At 38.4% G+C, this 22518-nt stretch overlaps 1 protein-coding gene across 2 annotated transcripts; it reads left to right on the top strand.

The window, feature by feature from the left end:
- Positions 1-1080: 1080 nt before the first annotated feature.
- On the top strand, positions 1081-19168 carry CLEC6A (C-type lectin domain containing 6A). Of its 2 annotated transcripts, XM_025283155.3 has the most exons (6): positions 1081-3329; positions 4243-4335; positions 7367-7468; positions 14520-14671; positions 17392-17507; positions 18711-19168. In XM_025283155.3, exons 1-6 carry the CDS (start codon positions 3317-3319, stop codon positions 18853-18855), a joined length of 621 nt encoding a protein of 206 aa, XP_025138940.3. In that variant the 5' UTR covers positions 1081-3316; the 3' UTR covers positions 18856-19168. The 2 variants fall into 2 exon arrangements, with proteins under 2 accessions (XP_025138940.3, XP_025138941.3); XM_025283156.3 differs by lacking the exon at positions 4243-4335 and having other exon boundaries at positions 1083-3329.
- The last annotated feature ends 3350 nt before the right edge of the window (positions 19169-22518 follow it).

The following is a 22518-nucleotide window of genomic DNA, read 5'->3' as shown; positions in this document are numbered from 1 at the left end:
TCAAAGGACATCATGGTTGTTTCCAGTTTTTGACAACTGTGAATAAAGCTGCTGTAAACATTCACACAGACTTGAATTTGATCCCTGGGTTGGGAAGATCCTCCGGAGAAGGAAATGGCAACCCACTCCAGTATTCTTGCCTGGGAAATTTCATGGACAGAGGAACCTGGCGGGCTACAGTCCAAGGGGTCCCAAAAGAGTCGAGTATGGCTCAGGGACTAAACAACAATAACAAAACATTCATGTGCAGATTTTTTTTTGTGAACATGCTTTTAGCTCATTTAGGTAAATATCTAAGAGCACAGTTGCTGGATTTTATGTTAAGATTATGCATGGCTTTGTAAGAAACTGCTAGACTGTCTTCCAAAGAGACTACCTAATTTTGCAGACAGTAAAGAATCTGCCTGCATTACAGGCAGATTGACCTGGGTTCGATTCCTGGGTCGGGAAGATCCCCTGTAGAAGGGAATGGCAACCTGCTCCAATATTCTTGCCCAGAGAATTTCATGGACAGAGGAGCCTGGTGGGCTACAGTCCATGGGATCTCAAAAGAGTCAGACGTGACTTAGTGACTAAACAGCAACAACCAAAATGCAATTTGCAAGTTGAGTTCAGACCACTGTTATGTCAGTGAGTAGACATGATCACTATCCTGAAATGCATGCCAGAGAGTGTTAAAGTGCATGTCTAACAAAGATGTTTATAAGAATGCTAATTGTAAGCTGCTTTGAGAACAGTGTTATAGCAACGAATAGAAGTGATCCACATTCTGTAATGCATGTAGTTATGTGCGCTTTTTCCATAATATTTCTTAGTTATTCTTTTAACGTCTGTGTGGGTCATTCATGATAACTCCTTTTGTAACTTCTTTTTCACTTCTAATTTTGGAAATTTATGTCTTCTCTCATTCTTTTCTTCATTAACTGTCTAGGAGATTATAAATTTTGTTGATTTTTAAAATAATTTTGTTGATATTTTTAAAGAACAAACTTTTGGTTTCCTTGTCTTTATTGTTTTGCTGTTTTCAATTTCATTAATTTCTACTCTCACTTTTATTATTTATTTTTCTTCTACTTACTCTGGATTTAATTTTCTCTGTTTTTATAGTTGTCTAAGGTGGAAGCTTAAGTTACTGATTTTAGGTCTTTCGTCTTTTCTGATATAGGGCTTCAACGGTATAAAACCTTCCTCTAAGCATTTCCTTTGCTGTAGCCCATAAATTTTGATACATTTCATTTCATTTAATTAAAATTTAAAAAACTGGGGGGAATTCCCTGGTGATTCAGTGGTTAGGACTCGGCTCTTTCACGGCTGTAGGCCTGGTTTGATCCCTGGTGGGGGAATTAAAACCCTGCAAGCCCTGTGGCATGGCTAAAAAAAAAATTCTTCTCTGACTCTTGTGTCTTTTAGAGGTGTGTTGTTTAATCTCCAAGTATTTTGGGATTTTCCAGCTGTTCTTCTATTACTGACTTTTAGTTTAATACCACTGTGGGCTGAGAGCAGACATTGTACAATTCCCATTATTTTAAATTTGTTAAGGTGTATTTTATGGACCAGAATGTGGCCTATCTTGGTAGTATTCTATGTGAGTTGGGGACAAGTGTGTATTTTGTCATTTTGGATAAAATATTCTATGAATGTCAATCAGATCCAATGCTGATTGACAGTGCGTCTTTTAAAATTAGAGTTTTTATTTTTGCTGGATATATACCCAGGAGTGAAAATACTGGATCATATGGTTCTACTCTTAGTTTTTTAGAGAATCTCCATACTGTTTTCCATAGTGGCTATACCAATTTACATTTTTACCAACCGTGTATGGAGTTTCCTTTTCTCCACGTTTGAGGAGAATATTCTTTTTCTGGACCATGAAATGATTTCATCCTTTATGTTTCTTAATCTCTAAGGGGAACTGGAAACAGATGATGACATTTTATAATCACTTCTTCTCCCATTATGACTTGTTGCATCCCAAACTAATTGGTGGGGGGAGACTTTTGTGGGTTTTTAATCCTAGTCTCAATGTCTATTTCCATTATTATTGATAACTATCCTATTACTTAAAAAGTCCTGCTGAGTTGGGACTTCCCTGGTGGTCCAGTGGTTAAGACTCTGAGCTCCCAGTGTAGGAGGTATGGCTTTGATTCCTGGTCTGGGAGTAAAGATCCCACATGCTGTGTGGCACAGCCAGAAAAACAAACAAGTAAATCCTGCTGAGTTCAATAGTCATACATCCGTGGTAGTTTTGATTTTTGTTTCTTGTATTTGTGGTTGCTCAATTGAGATTGTGGAGATATATGTAATGTTAACAGAAAACTCTACATTCTGGAAACTGTGTGTGAGGAAGGATCCCTAAGCCCTTGAGTAATAACAAGAAATTAATAAAGCTCACCCTTGATGTTATACTACTTCAAGCTCCTCCTTACTTAATCAAGGAGATTGTAATATATTATTAAATGTTCTTCAGTCTTGGTCTTGATGTAATAAGAATGTTTTATCACTTTTACAGATAGATTCCAGTATCTTCCACTTTGCAATTATATTCCTAAACAATGTCCATGGTTCTTTATGTAATTTATTATATTAACCCTTACTATCTAAGTCATATCTATTCAATCAGACTTTTGCTCACTTCCTAGGACACTATTAAACACATGGGTTAAGTCTTACATAAAACTCAATGTAAAAACTGGCTTGTTGTTTAGTTGCTAAATGATGTCTGACTCTTTTGTGACTCCATGAACTATAGCCTACCAGGCTCCTCTGCCCATGGGATTTCCCAGGCAAGAATACTGGAGTGGGTTGCCATTTCCTTTTCAAGGGATCTGCCTTACCCAGGGATTATACCCAAGTCTTCTGCATTGGCAGGCAGATTCTTTACCACTCGGCCACAAGGAAAGCCCCCCAAATTGGCTAAGGACCACTGAATTAATTGCATCTTACAAATAATTTTTTTAAAGATTCCTACTCTGTTCTGAGTAGGAATCAGAGAGAGAGAGAGACTTTCTGTCAGAAAGTGAACAAATGATGTGAGTATTCTTGTTGAAGTTCTCATGAACAGTTTAGGCTAGGTTTCTCAGTTTCTCTTTCATGTTACCCACTATTTAAAAATCACTGGAATCTATAGTCCAAACCGCGACTTCTTCTTTCAAGGTCCCCTTTATATTGGATGTCTCGTAGTCACATCAGAGTGTTCAGCAGTTCATCTCTGAGCTCTGACTTCTTTGAATGAAGCCAGAGCTCTGGGTAACATCTTCAGAGAGATAGAGAGAGAGAAAGAGGCTCTTGGACCTTCTTAACACAGGGAGCCCACAGAATGGTGCGGGAAGGTAAGTATTCCTTTTCTCCATTCAAGAAAGAAAGGTGTAAGTGTGTGATGAAGAGTCATCTGGAGAGAAGAGGTAGACAACAGACAAATGGATGGGAAAGAGATTGGACCACATTGTGGGGTCATGGAAGACTGAAAGAAAGAATAATTCCTCAGAGGCCAGGCTCACTTGAAAGTGTAAGAAACCACATACCACAGAAGTTTATGAGAAGTAAGAGGCAGAAATGATATTTTGAGAAAGATGGGGAAGTCAACAGATGATTATAATATTAAGAAGAAAGAAGAAGGAAATGGAAATTACCTTTGACTGAGGATGAGTTTTGCCTGGATTGTTTAAGACCTGAATGCTGCTGCTAAGTTGCTTCAGTCATGTCCGACTCTTTGTGACCCCATGGACAGTAGTCCACCAGACTCCTCTGTCCATGGAGTTTTCCAGGCAAGAATACTCAAGTGGGTTGCCATTTTTTTCTCCAGGGGATCTTCGTGACCCAAGGATTGGACCCGTGTCATGTCTCCTGCATTGGCAGGCGGGTTCTTCACCACTAGTTCCACCTTTGAGAGCCACTACCTGGTTATTTAATCTTGAAGGCATTTCTAAGCTCTCTCTCTATTTTTAAAAAGATACTTATTTACTTACTTGGCTGTGTTAGGTCTTAGTTGAGGCATGTGGGTTCAGTTGCCCCACAGCATGTGGGATCTTATCTCTGCGACCAGGGGTGGAACCTGTGTCTCCTGCATTGCAAGGCAGATTCTTAACCACTGGATCGCCAGGGGAGTCCCATAAGTTCTCTTCTTATTTAAGTCTTTTAATTACTCTGAGATTCTTCATCTGATGTCTTCATTGCTCTAAGCTTCTTAGGGTCTCTTGCTTCCTGGAACTCCTGGTAACTACATCTGTCTTGCTGACTTGACAAGGAATGCAGAATCCTGCTTCTGGGTGAAGCTCTGGTGTATTGCAGTACTTGGCTTAGCCCTCCTCAGTGCATGTTTCATTGTGAGCTGTGTGGGTAAGTTCATCATTGAGGGGCTATGTCCCTTGATCCCTTCCCCATCAAGTTCTATGTAGACCCTCTAGGCAGTGATCCTCAACCTTTTTGGCACCAGGCACCCACTTTGTGGAAGACAATTTTCCCACAAACTAGGGGTTAAGGTGGGCAATGGTTTTAGGATGATTCAAGCACATTACATTTATTGTGAGCTTTATTTCTGTTATTATTATTACATCAGCTCCACCTCAGATCATCAGGCATTAGATCCCAGAGGTTGGGGACCCCTTCCCTAGGATGTGTTCTCCTTCATGCATTAATATGTTAGCTCTTACTCAGAGTGTCATGCTTTTTCTTCATTTTCCTCTCCCCTGCTCCTCCCTTTTCTCTGCTTCCTCCATGTTTTGATAACTGGTTCTTCTTCCAGATTTATTTTGCCTGGTTTTACTAGCATTTACCCAATCATGACCTCACTTAGATTGTATGTTGCTTGTCGCCATCCTTGAGGACGCCATTTTCGAGGACTCCATCTTCACTCCTGGGTTCACTGTGATCATGTGTCATAAAGCCCTCTAGTGAGAGGACAGCCTTAACTGCCTTTATGATCATAATACTTTAGATTAGGGTCTTTGGTTTTCATGTGGGAGTTTTTCCCACTAGGAAAGGAAAAAGTTTTCAAGTGGAATATTGGAACTAGAAGAGAATAAAGTATTTCTTTCCTGTTCCCTTTGCTTCCAGTTAAATAGTTCAAGTTCATTTTGTGAGAAGTCTTAAAGGCCTTTTTGCTCTCTAACCCACAATTTAGTTCTCTATTCATTGACAAGGTGGTTAAAAATAGTTATTGAATAATCTGAGGGGGTGAAACTGACTTCCTATGTCAAATGGGCCATATTTGAAGCTCCTTCTGACATGTAAATCAATCTTATAGTCTTCATTAAAGCACAAAGAATTATCACCAGGATTAGAATTTGCTTTACTTTACAGGGTCAAATGCAAGAGAGAAAGGGGTTTAAGGGTAGTTATTTCAGTAATCAAGAGGAAGCAGGTATTCAGAACTCCAAGACATAGGCTAAGAGAGAGGTAGTAACGTTTGATAGTACAGGGTTTCAATAACAGAAGAACGAGAAGAATATGAGTGAAGAATCAAGTCAGGACCTGAAAGAGAACAGGTCTTACTCAATGTGCACATCCTGAGCATAAAAGTTTATGTTCATTTGAGACATTTAAAATGACTCTAAAGGTTTAAAGGCTCCCCTTGGTTGTTATTTATCCTCTGTGTTTAAGTGTAGCTACCAGCAGTCAGAAATTTTAAAAAATACTGGAATAAACTGCAAACTCACTTCAGGATTATTAACATTAAGGAGAGCTACCATAAGACCCTGCAACCCCACTCCTGGGTATATATCTGGAGCAAAACATGATCCAAAGGATACATGTGCCCCAGTGTTCATTGCAGCATTGTTTACAATGCTAAGACATGGAACAACCTAGATGTCCATCAACAGGTGAATGGATAAAAAAGATGTGGTATATGTATACAATGGAATATTACTCAGCCATTAAAAAAATGAAATAATGCCACTTGCAGGAAGATGGATAGACCTAGATATTGTCATACTGAGTGAAGTAAATCAGACAGAAAAGGAGAAATATCATATGACATCCCTTTTATGTGGAATCTAAAAAAAAAAAAGGATACAAATGAACTTACTTGCAAAACAGAAAAAGTCTCACAGACTTATAGAATGAACTTACAGTTGCTGGATCAGGGGGTGGGGAAAGTATGGAGGAAAGAGATAGTTAGGGGGTTATGGATGGACATGTAATACTGCTATATTTAAAATGGATAACCAACAAGGAACCTACTGTATAGAACATGGAACTCTGCTCAATGTTATGTGGCAACCTTGATGGGAGGGGAATTTGGGGGAGAATGGATACATGTATATGTATGGCTGAGTCCCTTTACTGTCCACATGAAACTATCACAACATTGTTAATTGGCTATATACCAATACAAAATAAAGAGTTAAAAAAATTTGAAGAGAAGTAGATAGCCAGTGAATGAACAGTGTCTATTGATTATTGTGATCGTCACAGCTCTAGGTGATTAACTGGTATAGAAAACAGCATCTCAACTAATGAGAACATCCTGTATAATAGCACAGGGAACCCTATGTAATGCTCAAGGGTGACTTGAATGAGAAGAAAGTCCAAAAGGGAGAGGATATATGTAGATGTATGGCTCATTCACTTTGCTGGACAGTAGAAATTAATACAATATTGTAAAGCAACCATACTCTTATAAAAATTAATGGCAAAAAATATAATAAAACAGAATCTCTGCCCTAGAACATAAAGCTTAAATTTTAATGGGGGAGAGAGTCAGAAATAAATTTGTAGGCATAAAAACAAACATGATAATGCATACAGGCAAGCAGTAAACATTTTTTTTTTTTTATTGGAGTATAAATGGCAACCAACTTCAGTATTCTTGCCTGGAGAATTCCATGGACAGAGGAGCCTGGAAGGCTACAGTCTGGGGTCTCACGAGTCAGACACAACTGAGTGACTAACACACAACACATAATTGCATTAGTTTCTGCTGTGCAACAGTGTGAATCAGCCATATGGATACATATATCCTCTCCCTCTTATGCCTCTCTTCCACGCCCCCATCCCACCCCTCTAGGTCATCACAGAGCACCCAGCTGAGCTCCCTGTGCTATATGGCAGCTTCTCACTAGCTATCCATTTTATACATGGTAGTGTAGATAAGTCAATGCTACTCTCTCAGTTCGTCCCACCCTCCCCTTCTCACCCTGTGTCCACAAGTCGTTCTCTATGTCCAGGTCTCCATTCCTGCCCTGCAAATAGGTTCATCAGTACCTTTTCCCTAGATTCCATATACAATCAGCATGGTATTTAGTGAGTTGGCTTAGAAAGAAGAGAGTGGTGGCAGTTGCAGGTAAGCCAGCGTGGCACAGATTTAGAGCATAAGGCTCAGTAGTGAAAAAATGGAAGGATACTAATCCTTCTTCTCCTTTTACAGTGACTTATTATTTTACATATGGCAACAATGGCAAAAGGCTGTCTGAACTGCATACACACCATTCAAATCTAACGTGCTTCAGTGAAGGGACAAGGGTGACAGGTAAGGTGTTGCAATGTTTAACTAGACTTCCCCTTTTCTCAGAGAGAGGTCAGGGTTGAGTTCAAGATTGCTTTATTCTATTAAAAAAAAAAATAAAGTTTCTGCAGGCTTCCCTGGTTGTTCAGATGGTAAAGAATCTGGTGAAATGTGGGAGACCTGGGTTCGATCCCTGGGTTGGGAAAGATCCCCTGGAAAAGAGCATGGCAACCCACTCCAGTATTCTTGCCTGGAGAATCCCCATGGACAGAGTCTTCTGGTGGGCTACAGTCCATGGGGTTGCCAGGAGTCGGCCATGACTGAGCGATTAAGCACAGCACAGGTCGCAAAGTTGCTGCATGGATATAATTAATGTACCTCTAAACTTCATTGTTCACATCAGGTTCTAGACTTGCCTTCAAAAAATGCCTCCTCCAGCCATGTTGACCTCAATATGTGCTACCAACATACCCTCGTAATTTGCTGAAGCCCACCCTGGAAATTATTCCTAACGGTTCTTGTTTCACATTACCCTCACCCTCTACCAAATGGATAAAATCTTTTTGATATCTAAGATGCCCAATTAATAATGCCCATATCGAGGCTCAGGGGAGTTCAGTGGTTAAAAAGTCCATCCGCCAAGCAGTAGATGTGGGTTTGATCCCTGATCCAGGAAGATCTCACATGCTGTGAAGCAACTAAGCTCCTGCACTACGACTATTTAGCCTGTGCTCTAGAGCTCAGGAGTGGCAACTCCTGAGCCCGCACGCCACAACTACTGAAGCCTGTGTACCCTAGAGCCTGCGCTTGGCAACAGGAGAAGCCACTGCAATGAGAAGCATATGCTCTGCAACTAGAGAGTAACCTCCACTCGTCACAACTAGAGAAAAGCCCACACACAGCAAAAAAAGACCCAGCACAGCCAAAACTAAATAAATAAAAATAATGCCCATATCCATTCCAAGAATCAGTTTTATTATGGTTAACTTGCATCTCAGAACATGGCTCAGGATGGCGTTACCACATCCTTTTCAGATCCTTGGACAGTGATACCATAGAAGTGAATATTGATTCCATGAGAGTCTTGGGCAGGCAAAGCTTTTATTAAAGTAGGCAGCTTGTACACAAGAGAGAAGGCAGGGAGAAAAATGCCAGCTCCCCAAGTAGTAAGGGGTGAGTTGCTTTTATAACAATAAGGAGAGTTTGTCCCATGATCACTGATAATTTCCAACAATTGTCAAACATTAAAAAAAATATTTTAGCATTTTGGCTGTGCTGAGTATTCACTGAGGCACACAGGCTGTAAACAGCACAGGCTCTGTGGTTTCAGCAGCACGTAGTTACCAAGAATCTGCCTGTAATGCGGAGACACTGGGGACACGGGTTTGATCCCTGGGTGGGGAAGATCCTCTGGAGGAGGAAATGGCAATCTACTTGAATATTCTTGCCTGAAAATTCCCAAGAACAGAGGAATGTGGGGTCTACAGTCCATGGGGTCGCGAGAGTTAGACACAACTGAGCGGCTAAGCACAGCACATGTGGGATCTTAGTTTCCTAATGAAGGGTTAAACCCAAGTCCCCTGCATTGGAAGGAGAATTCTTAACCACTGGCCCACCAGGAAAGTCCATCAGACTTTTAAAATCAGTGGCAGATGGGTCCATGGTGGCTGTCAGGAACAGAAAGAGCTTGTGTGAGGGAAAAGGAATGCATGAAGATTTTTTGCAAGAAAGCACAGAAACAGATAAGGTTAAAATATTTAGTTGAGCTTCTTGTGGCAACTAGGTATACTCGTTAGCGTAGCAGAGCTAAAGTCAATCTTTTATTCCTGTGAGTGTGTTTTTGTTTTGTTGCTTTTTTTCACCCCTGTCTCTGGGACTCAAGCTCCTGTTGAGCTTCCAAGGGCTGTTTTGTGCAAGGCTGTTCCCCGGTCCTTTCAAAATGGCTGTATTGCTGTCTTCCTGTTTCAGAGACTGCCCCTACTCTAAACAATAACCCTGGTAACTTAGTGTATGAAGAATTGAGAGTAAAGTGAAAGTGTTAGTTGCTCAGTCGTGTACTGTAGCCCACCAGGCTTCTCTGTCCATGGGGTTCTCCAGGCAAGAATACTGGAGTGGGTAGCCATTCCTTTCTGCAGGGGATCTTCTGGACTCAGGGATCAAACCCAGGTCTCCCAGTCACATTGCAGGCATATTCTTTACCAGCTGAAAATCTTACCATCTGAGCCACAGAGAGAATTGGTTGAGCTCAATTCAGAATCAACACTGGCCTGACTTACAAAAGCCCAAGAAAGGCAAAGTGCATGTTTGCAGTGGTCATTATGACTTGACTCCTTCCAAGTAAGGAGACCCAAATAGACATCAGACTCCTGCTATTTCAGGAACTAGATATTTCCTCCTCTGCTTTTATGAAGAAACTTATGAAAGGTAATGAGAGGGCAGAGGTTTCTTTGTATTTATATGAGATGTTGAAAATTCCCCCATATTTTTGGTATTTGGCAAGAATGTAGCGCATGGGTGTGTTGAGGAGTAATTTTCCTTACTTTCCCTGACCTATGGTTTTGTTGTCACATTGGAGTTTTATTTTTTGTCAAACAGCTGTAGAGCTGGCCCTTCTGGGGAGGAAAACATTAGTCTATCAGGATTGTCTTCCTCCTGACTTCTGGAGACACTCCAACCATAACTACTGAAATTTTAAAGAATACTTTTCTGGAAGTCTTTGCCTTCAGAATACTCTGAATTGAACGAAACAGATGGATATTAATTAAATTAACTCTACATTCATCTGACATAAGAGACTTCAAATTCACTCTCTAAATCTATCCAACTTAATGTTATGGCCACTCAGGGTGTTCAACACAACCAATTTAAGTTATAGATAAGCTTATAGGATGAAATTATGTTGTGTAATACCATATCATCAAATAAAAATGCCCAGTTTTTAAACAATAACTTTTCAAATTATTATGACAATAAAAAGGAAAAATGAAAGTTCAAACACAAAATTCCCATTTGATTGAAGTTAAAACCTAATTGAAATCCATATTGTATCTTTCCCGTTTTTTCCCCCACCCAGTCCTGGTGTTGAAATGTTCAGAGGCATGGGTAAAGTCAGAGTTTTTTCAGTGGACCTATGCTCTGCCAAGGCCTGTCCTCTTTTTTCTTTTCTTTTTTTAAAAGATTTATTTATTTTATTTTTCGACTGTGGTGGGTCTTGGTTGCCGCACGCGGGCTTTCTCTGGTTGCAGTGAGTGGGCTCCTCACTGCGGTGGCTTCTTTTGCTGTGCAGCGCAGTCTCTTGGCGTGCAGGCTTCCCTATTAACAGTTGCAGCACACAGGCTCAGTAGTTGTGGCACATAAACTTAGTGGCTCCATGGCACGTGCAGCCTTCCTAGACCAGGGATCAGGCCGGTGTCCTTTCCATTGCAAGGCAGTCCTAACGACTGGACCACCAGGGAAGCCCGACCTGTCACATTCAAACTGTTCTGCTTGCCAAGCCCCTAAAAGGATTTTGAAAAGCAGTTATTATATCTAGAGGGGTAGAAAGGGTCTTGTGATTAAGATGGGGCACATATACGCCCATCTAGGGTAGCTGGTAAAATTCCATATCTTGACCTAAGTGGCAGTTATAAGGATGTTCAACTTTCAATAATTTGTAATGTATATATCAATTTTATACAGTTTTCTGTCTGTAATATGTTGGGCAAAAATTTTTTTAAATAAAAAATAAATTTGTAAATGTAAAAAAAAGAGATTATGTTCTCCCTTACATAATTTAATTCGATGTCTATATTTTTGCATCATGTTATAGAAGCAAAAAATGGTGACCCACTCCAGTATTCTTGCCTGGATAATCCCATGGACAGAGGAGCCTGGTGGGCTACAGTCCTTGGTGTCGCAGAGTCGAACACAATTTAGCGACTGAGCACACATAGAAGCAAAGGCTTCAATTTCTGGAGCATTGTTAATACTAACATTTAAAAAACCTGCTACGTCTTTTAAAAATGTATCTGCTAAGTCGCTTCAGTCGTGTCCGACTCTGTGCAACTCCATAGACGGCAGCCCACCAGGCTCCCCCATCCCTGGGATTCTCCAGGCAAGAACACCGGAGTGGGTTGCCATTTCCTTCTCCAATGCATGAAAGTGAAAAGTGAAAGTGAAGTCGCTCAGTTTTGTCCGACTCCTAGCGACCCCATGGACTGCAGCCTACCAGGCTCCTCCGTCCATGGCATTCTCCAGGCAAGAGTACTGGAGTGGGGTGCCATTGCCTTCTCCAAAAAATGTATCTACTAGTGTCTTAATGGCATTATAGAGTGTTACCTCCACTCTGATCATGCACTGAAAAAAAAGGAGTAACCAAGACTTCCCTGGTGGTTAAGACCCCATCTTCCAGTGCAGAGGGTGCAAGTCTGATTGGGAGTCAAAACACAAAACAGAAGCGAAAAACATAAAACACGAGCAATATTGTAATAAAATCAGTAAAAACTTTTAAAAAGGTCCACATTAAGGAAAAGAATAACATATTATTTAACGGTTAGATGTTTTACATTATTCTTTCCCCCCCTTGGACTAATATTTACATCACACTTCCCCCATTTGCCAAAATATACAGATAAGTATACATTAATATTTTTATTTTTTCTTTTGTTCAGAAGTTTATTCAACATTATTATTTCAGAATATCACATCACCAGTGGCAATTGTTTGTGGTATCAGTCTGCATATAGTTGTCACATTCATGCTGATCCATGTATAGGCCCAAACATTTTGACTGCTTCTAGCAGTTATGCTCCAGTTTTATTAATGTATTTATATTCTGTGGAACACTGGGCTTTAAGTGTAATGAATTTCTTGTGTTCAAAACATCTCAAATGTTCTTTAAATATTGATAAGTTGCTACTAATAAAATCCTACTGGAAGTCCATCTCTTAGTTAGATGAATGGGACTTGAAAAATGCAATCAGACAGTATCTACTTGGTTAACATTATTACTAGAATGAGAGAGAATTCAACGTCAATTCTATTCCTGTTTTTCACTTTAGCAACACATACTTTAGATAAGCCTTACTTACCTAAATAAGTAGATAGGCATAGAATGTGCTTTGTTAGGATGTCAGTCAATTTTTTGAAAATTTGCCAGAAATCATACAGTGTTCTAGTACCAAAAATTATTTGTGATGGTCTGCTGAGAATTTGATTAGGTTATTTTTCAATGCTGTTGGGTGTTAAGAATAATAAATGGAATAATTTGCAAAGTCTTGCTATTTTTCAGTCAGTAGTCATTTGCTTTCTCAATTTCTGGAAAGTACACCAAAAATGTATAAGAAGTCTTATCAAATGACTATTAATTACATCTGTTTTTCAATACCTACAAAGCATTTTAATCAGTCCATTATTCTCAGAACAGTTAGGAAATTGAAATATATTAAAATCAATATGCCTTTTTGACAAATTCTTCTACTCATCACATTTTTAAGTATTTTTGTCAACCTTGGAACTGGAGATTTATATTTAACATGTGAAAAATGTTTGCAATGTATAATTAATTGGCAAAACCAATCCCTACTATCAAAACAGTCAGTCAAATTAGACTTTTAAAATTAAAATAATCTGTTAAGGCACATTTTGAGAAGTCTTATGAAAAGATAATTTTTAATAGTGATCAGAATATATAATTATAGATTTCTAAAGGGGGCCAATATTAAAGTGATATTCATGTAGTCTATTTTATTCATTTTATAATATTATAAAATGAATTATAAGCCTTTAAATGTTTCCTTATTACTTAATATGTAATAATTTGACCATAATTTAAAAAACACAAATAGAATGGAGCTACATATAACAATATGGATGAATTTTAGCATTATGGAATGAGAAATTAAGCCCAAGAAGACTACATATAATACCTTTAAGAAAGTTCAAAACCCAACAAAGTTATATTATTTAGATATACATATACATGTGCTAAAATTATATATATATATAAAAGACATCAGTGGATATTTTTACAGTTAGTTGTAGATATTTTAATCAAAGGAGAGTGACAAACTGGTGCTTTGAAGGAGAAAGGGGAGAACGATTTGTTTATAGTCTTAAGTGCTTGATACTGTGTAAAAATTAGTACTAGGTAATATTTATGAGCAATTATTACATCTTAAGCATTCTTTAAAGTACTTTGTATATATTATGTGATTAACTCTCACCTTGAGTTTGGTATTATTATTTCCATTTTAAGGATTAAAAACATGAGGTGCAAGGAGGTTATGGAATTTGCTCAAGGACATATATAATAAATGGTAGAGACAGAATTCTAATGATAAATAATTATAATTCCCACAATTATCCTGAGAATAATTATCATTATTAAAATGTTAAAAATCTGAGGCTCTATGGTTTGCCCAAGATTATTAAGCAGAACTGGAATTCCAGACTAACTTACGTTGATCATTTGAAACTCCGAAAGAATTTGGTGCTTCTAATGTATAAAGTGGAGAAGGCAATGGCACCCCACTCCAGTACTCTTGCCTGGAAAATCCCATGGACGGAGGAGCCTGGTAGGCTGAAGACCATGGTGTCACTCAGAGTCGGACACGACTGAGCGACTTCACTTTCACTTTTCCCTTTCATGCATTGGAGAAGGAAATGGCAACCCACTCCGGTGTTCTTGCCTGGAGAATCCCAGGGATGGGGGAGCCTGGTGGGCTGCCGTCTATGGGGTCGCACAGAGTCTGACACGACTGAAGCGACTTAGCAGCAGCAGCAGCAATGTATAAAGAATATGAAGAATAGGAAAAAAAATATTGATAGTGACTTTTTTTGGCAAAAAAAAAAATCCAGAAAAATTTTGTGGGCAAACCTTAGTAAATATTGAGGGCTTAATGTTGAATAATGTTTATTTACAAGCAATTCTATGGTGTCAAATTATACAATTAAGGGAACTGAAAGAAAATACATGAATTAAGAAACCTATCTTTGAAAAATGACTACAAATCATCAGAATTTTATATGTATAGAACATGCCCTTTAAGCTTATTAGTCTCATCTTAGACTCACCCTTTCCTTTCATGCAATGCAGAAAAGATTTGGGGATGTTGCCCAGGTACCTGGAGGCCGTTTGGTTCCAGCTGCTACTTTATTTCTTCTGAAGAGAATTTCTGGGCTAAGAGTGAGCAGAACTGCGTTGGGATGGGAGCTCACTTAGTGGTGATCAACACAGAAACAGAGCAGGTACTTTGGTCTTCTTTATTTTTCATTAAAATTTTTAAAAAACTGAGGAAAGAGAATAACAAAACTTAACACCTTAGCTCTTTTTAAGTGTACAGTTTAGTAGTGCTAACTATATTCACATTATTGTATTTGTCATGTCTTATTGTTGTTTAGTCGCTCAGTCATGTCTCGCTTTTTGCAACCCCATGGACTGCAGCATGCCAGGCTTCCCTGTCTTTCACCATCTCCTGGAGTTTGCTCAAACTCACGTCCATTGAGTCAATGATGCCATCCAACCATCTCATCCTCTGTCATCCCCTTCTCCTCCAGCCTTCGATCTTTCCCAGCATCAGAGTCCTTTCTTATAAGAGTCAGCTCTTTGCATCAGGTGACCAAAGTATTAGAGCTAATGTCTTATGGAAAAACCCAAATGAACTTTTTGACCAACTCAATAACAAGATTTAACAACTTTTTCATCTTGCCAAACCGAACTCTATACCCAGTGGACAGTGACAACCCATTTCCCCCTCCCTCCAGTCCCTGGAAACCACCCTTTTAATTTCCTTATTTATGAGTTTGACTATTAATACTTATAGATACCTCATACAAGTGGCATCATATAGTATTTTGTATTTTTGTGACTGTGTTATTTCACTTAGTGTAATATCTTCAAAATTTATCCATTTTGTAGCATGTGACAGGATTTTCCTCCTTTATAAGTCTGAATAATATTCCACTGTATGTATAAAACATGTATCACTTATCCATTCACATGTTTATGGACGTTTGGGATGCTCCATCACCTGGCTCTCCTGAACAATGCTGAGATAAACACAGATGATCTTTGAAATTTTGCTTTCAATTATTCTGCATATATTGGAGAAGGCAGGGCCCCCCCACTCCAGTACTTCTGCCTGGAAAATCCCATGGATGGAGGAGCCTGCAGTCCATGGGGTCGCTCAGAGTCAGACAGGACTGAGCGACTTCACTTTCACTTTTCCCTTTCATGCACTGGAGAAGGAAATGGCAACCCACTCCAGTGTTCTTGCCTGGAGAATCCCGGGGACAGCGGAGCCTGGTGGGCTGCCATCTATGGGGTCGCACAGAGTCAGACACGACTGAAGCGACTTAGCAGCAGCAGCAGCATTTTGCATATATATTCAGAAGTGGGATTGCTGGATCATATAGTAATCCTAATTTGAATTTTTCGAGGAACCACTATACTGTTTTACACAGTGGCTACACTATTTTATAGTCCCACAAAGAGTACACAAAGGTTCCAATTTCTCCATTTTATTGACAACACATTATTTTCTTTGTCTTTATTCCAGTAGTGTCCATCCTAATGGGTGTGGAATTATATTTTATTGTGACTTGATTTCCTTTTCTTTAATGATTAGGAGTATCAAGCATCTTTTCATATATTTGTTGATCATTTGCATGCCTTCTTTGGAGAAATGTGTATTCAAGTACTCTCCCTATTCTAAAAGTTGAGATATCTGTGGGGTTTTTTGTTGAGCTATAGGAGTTTTATATATTCTAGATATCAATTCCTTATAAGGTATATGATTTTCAAATATTTTCCCCCATTTCACAGGTTCCCTTTACACTCTGTTGACTATCTCTTTTGATGCTCAGAAGTTTTAGAGTTTGATGTAGTTAAGTTAGTTTATTTTTTCTTTGTTGTCTATGATTTTGGTGTCATAGCTAAAAAATTGCCAAATCCAGTGTCATAGAACATTTCTGTTGTGTTTTCTTTCACAATTTTTATAGTTATGGGTCTTATATTTAGGTCTTTCTTCCATTTTGAATTCTTTTTTTTTTTTATGCAGTGTAAAGTAATGGTCCAAATTCATTTTTTGCTACCTCTGCTCCATTTTAGCTTCATTTGTGTGGAATATCTTTTTCCATTTGTTCACTTTCAGTCTGTGTGTGTCCTTAAGACTGAAGTGAGTCTCACTGGAGTTTGCTTTTTTTAATCCAGTTAATTACTCTATGGTCTATTGCTTCTTGTAGATAATCTCTGTAATTTTAATTATCATCTCATCTGTGGGTTACCTATCTGGGCGTATGGATCTTGACTCCTCTGTATCTCTGGCCCATCTGCCAGTCACTTTGTTGTTAAGTTGTAGAAGATCTTTCGACCAGCCTGCAGGTCATTCTCATTGCCAGTTGCTCTATAAATAGTTGTAATCCTGGTGTGCTGTGAAAGGAGGGAACTCGGGGTCTTTCTACTCTACATCTTGGCTCCTCTTGGTCAAAACTAATAATAATTTCAGAAATTAATCGCACACTACAGTTAAAATTTAGTTGGAACTCCTTTATGTTTAACTTCTGCAAGTATTGAAATCTATTTCCTAGAGAAGTACTGCTTAGGAAAGTAGACAAACAAATTTGAATTTTGATGGCCCAAATGTAATTTTACTGATAAACAATGATAAATAAGATGACACACACACATTTGTAAAATTTATTAAACATTTAAAGCACAGAAACTGATCTGTACATTGAAAAAGAATTGTCTCTTGGTGAAGAAACGAATACGTTGTCTGAGATGGGGATTCATAGAACAGCGCTTTCTTCCTTCTGGGATAATGTTGGTGTTTTCAGCCATCACTCTTGTTGAGTGTGCTGTCATGACACTGTTCCTCATACCTGCATTTTCTTTTCTCCAGAGCTAGAGATTACCCTTACTGATCCAACCTGGAAATTTCAGTCTGTGACTCTTTTTCTTCACATAGGATTTCATTATCCAGCAGCTGAATAAAACATTTTCTTATTTTCTGGGACTCTCAGACCCACAAGGGAATGGCAACTGGCAATGGATTGATCAGACACCTTACAAGGAAAATGTCAGGTGAGTGCAGACTCAGATTAATGAACCCTAGTGCCTTGTTTACACAAAAAAATTAGAGAAATTTTGTTAGCAGCAACTATTAATGCTAATACTAATGGCCATAATTATGAAAACAAGAGTCTAACAATCATTTAGTTCTTACTAAGTGCATGCATTATCTTACCTAAATTTCATAAAAACTTCTTTTTCAGAACTCATTTTACTGATAAGAAATAGAATAAATTGCCCAAGTTCAATAAATTAGTAAGATGAGAAAGTAGTCTCAACTCTATTTAAGTCCAAAGATGGTGCTCTTAACTGTTACTTTTGCTGCTCCTAAACAATTCAGTTAAGTATTTCTCCAACTAATAAGATTTAAACGTCTGAAGCAGTATTATGTTCAAATTCTAATAGGATAATTATATAATAATACTATTTGTTTGTGGCTTTAAAAAACCCTGAATTTAATTACACATTATTACACAACCTTGTGAGCTATTTGGGGAACTTATGGTGATTCCTATCTTTGTAGATGAAGAATTTAATTACTTGCTTAAAGTCAAATGAGTCAGCAGCAGTACCAGGTCTTTTAATTTAAAAAATAATGTCCTGTCCCTTCCGTCCCACCCTACCACAGATTGTATCCCAGACTCAAGCATTCTGATACTCACTTTGTGTAGCTCCATGAGAACAGAGAGATTTAGGAATATAATAAGAGTGCATAAGTGAGAGAAGTCAGGATAAGTGGTCTGTATAGGAGAGGAAGTGAAGATCAGATTGTAAAACATTAAATCTTGCCTTGTTTCATAAAAACTTATTTTCCAGGAGAATTTTAGATTAGCAAGAGTGAAAGTATGTGTCTGCACATGTGGTTTTATTTTTAATACTTTTTTTTTTGATGTGGACCATTTTTAGAGTCTTTATTGAATTTGTTACAATACTGCTTATGTTTTGGTTTTTTGGTCTCAAGGCATGTGGGATCTTAGCTCCCTGACCAGGGATCGAACCTGTGCCCTCCACATTGGGAGGCAAAGTATTAACCAGTGAACCATCAGGGAAATCACCTGCATGTGAAGTTTTTGAGGATGGCTATATGAAGAAAAGGAGTCATCATTGGGATGTTCTTTCATCCTGAACCCCAATTTTTTCAACCCTAATCCTAAGTACTTTCTAATCAATCACTCAGCATTCACAGAAGTGTTTTTACCCTTTGTTTCTCCTTAGATTTTGGCACCAAAATGAACCCAACTTTTCTGCAGAGGAATGTGCTTCAGTTGTTTTCTGGGATGGGAGAGGATGGGGCTGGAATGATGTTTTCTGTGATTCTAAAAGGAAATCAATATGTGAGATGAAGAAGATTTACCTATGAGTGGAACTTTATTCACTAATATCTTTAAAATTTAGACCCACTGTAAAATTATAATTTCCTTTTGTAACTTACGATAATCCTTATCATATCAGGTCATGGGGATATTCTGATGCCTTTCTCTCTTCAGTTCATCCTCTTCTATTAACCTCTTTTCCACTAATCTTAGGATGAGCTTTCCTTAATTTTTTTTATTTTGTTTGGTTTGTTATTCATTATTTTCTTCTCTTTTTTCATACTTCTTTTCAACATTCCTTGTTCCATATATTGTACTATTTTGTCTATTAAAAGGCTTTGTTGTTGTTTAGTTGCTAAACTGTGTCTGACTCTTTTGTGACCCTGTGGACTGTAGCCTGCCAGGCTCCTTTATCCATGGGATTTCCCAGGCAAGAATAGAGTGGTTTGCCATTTCCTTCTCCAGGGGATCTTCCAGATCTAGGATTGAACCCGTATCTTTTGCATTGGCAGGCAGATTCTTTATGAACTTGTGTTTATCAAAACCCTTTATAGTGTTTTTAAATTTAAAATTTTTGAAAACTGAGCTGGGAGAAGATACTCCAATTACTTTTAATGAGCACAGTATTAATACCAAGAACCTTAAACAACTGTCATGAAATAATTAGAAAGACAAAAATTGGGAAAAATAATTAAAAAGCACTTCATGGAAGAGGAAGTACATAACCTAGCTGTATTTTTAGAGATGCTCAGCTTCACTCATAACTTGAGAACTGCAAGTCAAGATCATAGTAATATAATATTTCATACCCATTTTAATGGCAAAAACTAATAAATAAGTAATACCAAGTGTTGGAGATGTAGATAAATGAGATCTCTTACACTTTACTGATTTGAATTTATATTGGTACAACCACATTGGGAAGTACACATATCTACATTTTTCATTTATAAACATCATCCAACAAATGCTGTATTAAGAGAAATCTAGGGTCTATGAAATGTAGTTAATGAAATGAGTTGTTTCGCGGGGATAACTTTAATCAGTGTGTGCCTGCTGCTGCTGCTGCTAAGTCACTTCAGTCGTGTCTGACTGTGTGTGACCCCATAGACGGCAGCCCACCAGGCTCCCCCATCCCTGGGATTCTCCAGGCAAGAACACTGGAGTGGGTTGCCATTTCCTTCTCCAAGTGTGTGCCTGCTTAGTCACAAAGTCCTGTCTGACGTGTGACTCCATGGACTGTAGCCCGCCAGGTTCCTCTGTCCAGGGGATTTTCCAGGCAAGAATACTGGATTGAGTTGCCATTGCCTTCTCTAGGGGATCTTCTGACCTAGGGATCAAACCCACGTCTCTTACATTGGCAGACAAGTTCTTTACCTCTGAGCCACCAACTTTAATCAGTATGCTTGCATTGTTTAGGCACTATATGGTAAAAGTGAAAACAAATCGAGGGTTTGATAATCAAAGCTCAATATAATGGTGACATTTGTATGGTAGGCAGGAGGCAGGATTGGCAGAAGCACATAGACATGTTATAAAGTTCTAGCTTTTATATTGGGTAATGATATTCATATAATAAACATCAAACACAACAAAAGAAAACAAGAATGTCAAGAGGCTAGTTTACTAGAAATCTCAAATTATAATGAAAATTTTTTTGTGCACCCAAAGTTTAAATATGAAAAATGATTGGAGACTAAATTAATGAGAGTTGGGGATTCTTTCTTTCTTTCTTTTTTTTTTTAGTAAATACAGTGTGATATATTTATAAATGAGAATAACAAGAATAAAAACCACAAACAGTACTTCAGAAGTTGAAAACAGTGACACTAAGCACTCAATACACAGCATTTTACTTTTCTTCACATTTGGAACTTTTTTTTTTAATTATATAAAGGTGAGAATATAGTATATAGTATATTAATACTAGTATATAGTATATTAATTAATATATAGTATATTAATACTTTAATTAATAGTGTATCAATTAATTAGTATTTTATTAATTAATAGTATGTCAATTAATTAGTATTTTAATTAATATAAAGTGTGTTAATACTTTAATAAATGACAAAAAAGATGAGACAAACCTGTGCATTTAGAGAACTGCTTTCAGTCCTGCCAGATCCCTGCAGAGTGAATTCCCAGCACAACCTCATTCGAGTGCGAGGACACAGAGCGGTCCTTGTTTAGAGGCACATGTTCATCTGGCTTGTCCAGCATGGTCAGCATTCTGTTTCTTGCTGGTTTCCTTCTGCCATGAAAGTTCATGTCCACTTGTCTGCTTCTTAATGCAGACATGCACCTTCTTCATCCACTGGCCATTGAAGGAGGATTAGGGCCAAGCAGGTGGCTAAATGATAAATTCAACCCATTCTTCTGGGGACAGGGGGTAGTTTCCTGATGGCCCTCTTCCTTCATCATATCTGGAATTGGATGAGCTTCCATAACCTCATCTCTTTTTCACATCTTGCTGAAGTAGAGTTCTGAAAAACAAAACCACAAACTCAGCTATTCCACAGAAGAAACCTGTGATAAAAGATAATGTTCATTGGGATTGACTCTTGCTGTCCAACACTTGTCCATCTGAGATGTCCATTGCCTCTCCAGAGCAATGGTGGGGCCTGGGTCCTTTCAGCTTCTATATCTCTCCGAGTTGGCGATTCTTGAATGATGCCCTTGAGGTCAAGGTCATACTGCAGTAACGGTGATCCCAGGGTCTGCAGCATCCAGAGAGTTTTGCCTCCATGCCACCCTCATCACGATTTTCTCTTCTTTTTAAAGACTTTATTGAATTTGTAATAATATTGTTGTTTTATGTTTTGACTTTTTGGCCATGGGAACTTTGCATCCTGAACAGGAATCAAACCTGTACCTCCTGCATTGGAAGGCAAAACCTTTATTATCAATAGAAAGTAAGCTCCTGCTTCATTTTTACTCCCGTCTCACACAGTATTGAATTTAATTGGTGTTTACAAATTTGCATCAAGAAAATAAAGGAGTCTGGAAAATGTCATTCATAGCTTTCCATTCTCCGAAGCAATGGTACGTATGATGAAGGAGGTGGGAGTGGATGCTGAGGGCTGAGGGATTAGGTCTAACATAGTTGGAATACAGCATTCTTTAAATACATTGTAAGGTTTGCTCTAAGCATTTCTATCTGTAAGTGGGAAGACCCATAGTTTTTATGTGTGTGTGCTCTGCAAGTTTGAAATCAGTTTATGTCTACTTTGTAGAATGAGTCAGAATGCTCTTCTTCTTTTCTATTTTCTGAACCATTTGATTAAATTTACCTGTATTATAGCGTCTTTGCATGTTTGGAATGCTGTAACAAAACATTGGACACTGGGTAGCTTATAAACGACAGAAAATGTATTTCTCAAAGTACTGGAGCTGGGAAGTCCAAGTCAAGGCATCAGCATGATCATGTGTTGGTGACAGCCTTCATCCTCTCTCTTCTCAGGATGGAAGGGAAAGTCTAGGGGTTTCCTGGCACGAGTCCCATTCTCTCTTTTTTTTTATGAGTCCCATTCTCGATGGCCCCGTCTTCATGACCTAAGCACCCGCCAAAGGCCCCACCACCTAATAGCACCATCTTTGGGCATTAGGATTTCAACACTTAAATTTTTGAGTTACACAAACATTCAGACCGTAGCATATAGGTGTATATATACTTCTTAGAAATTTGGTTAAATTTGCCCATGAAGTTC

The sequence above is a fragment of the Bubalus bubalis genome, chromosome 4, assembly GCF_019923935.1.
Source record: "Bubalus bubalis isolate 160015118507 breed Murrah chromosome 4, NDDB_SH_1, whole genome shotgun sequence".
NCBI lineage: Eukaryota > Metazoa > Chordata > Mammalia > Artiodactyla > Bovidae > Bubalus > Bubalus bubalis.
Note: the sequence above shows the minus strand (reverse complement) of the source record. Positions and strands in the feature narration are given on the sequence as shown.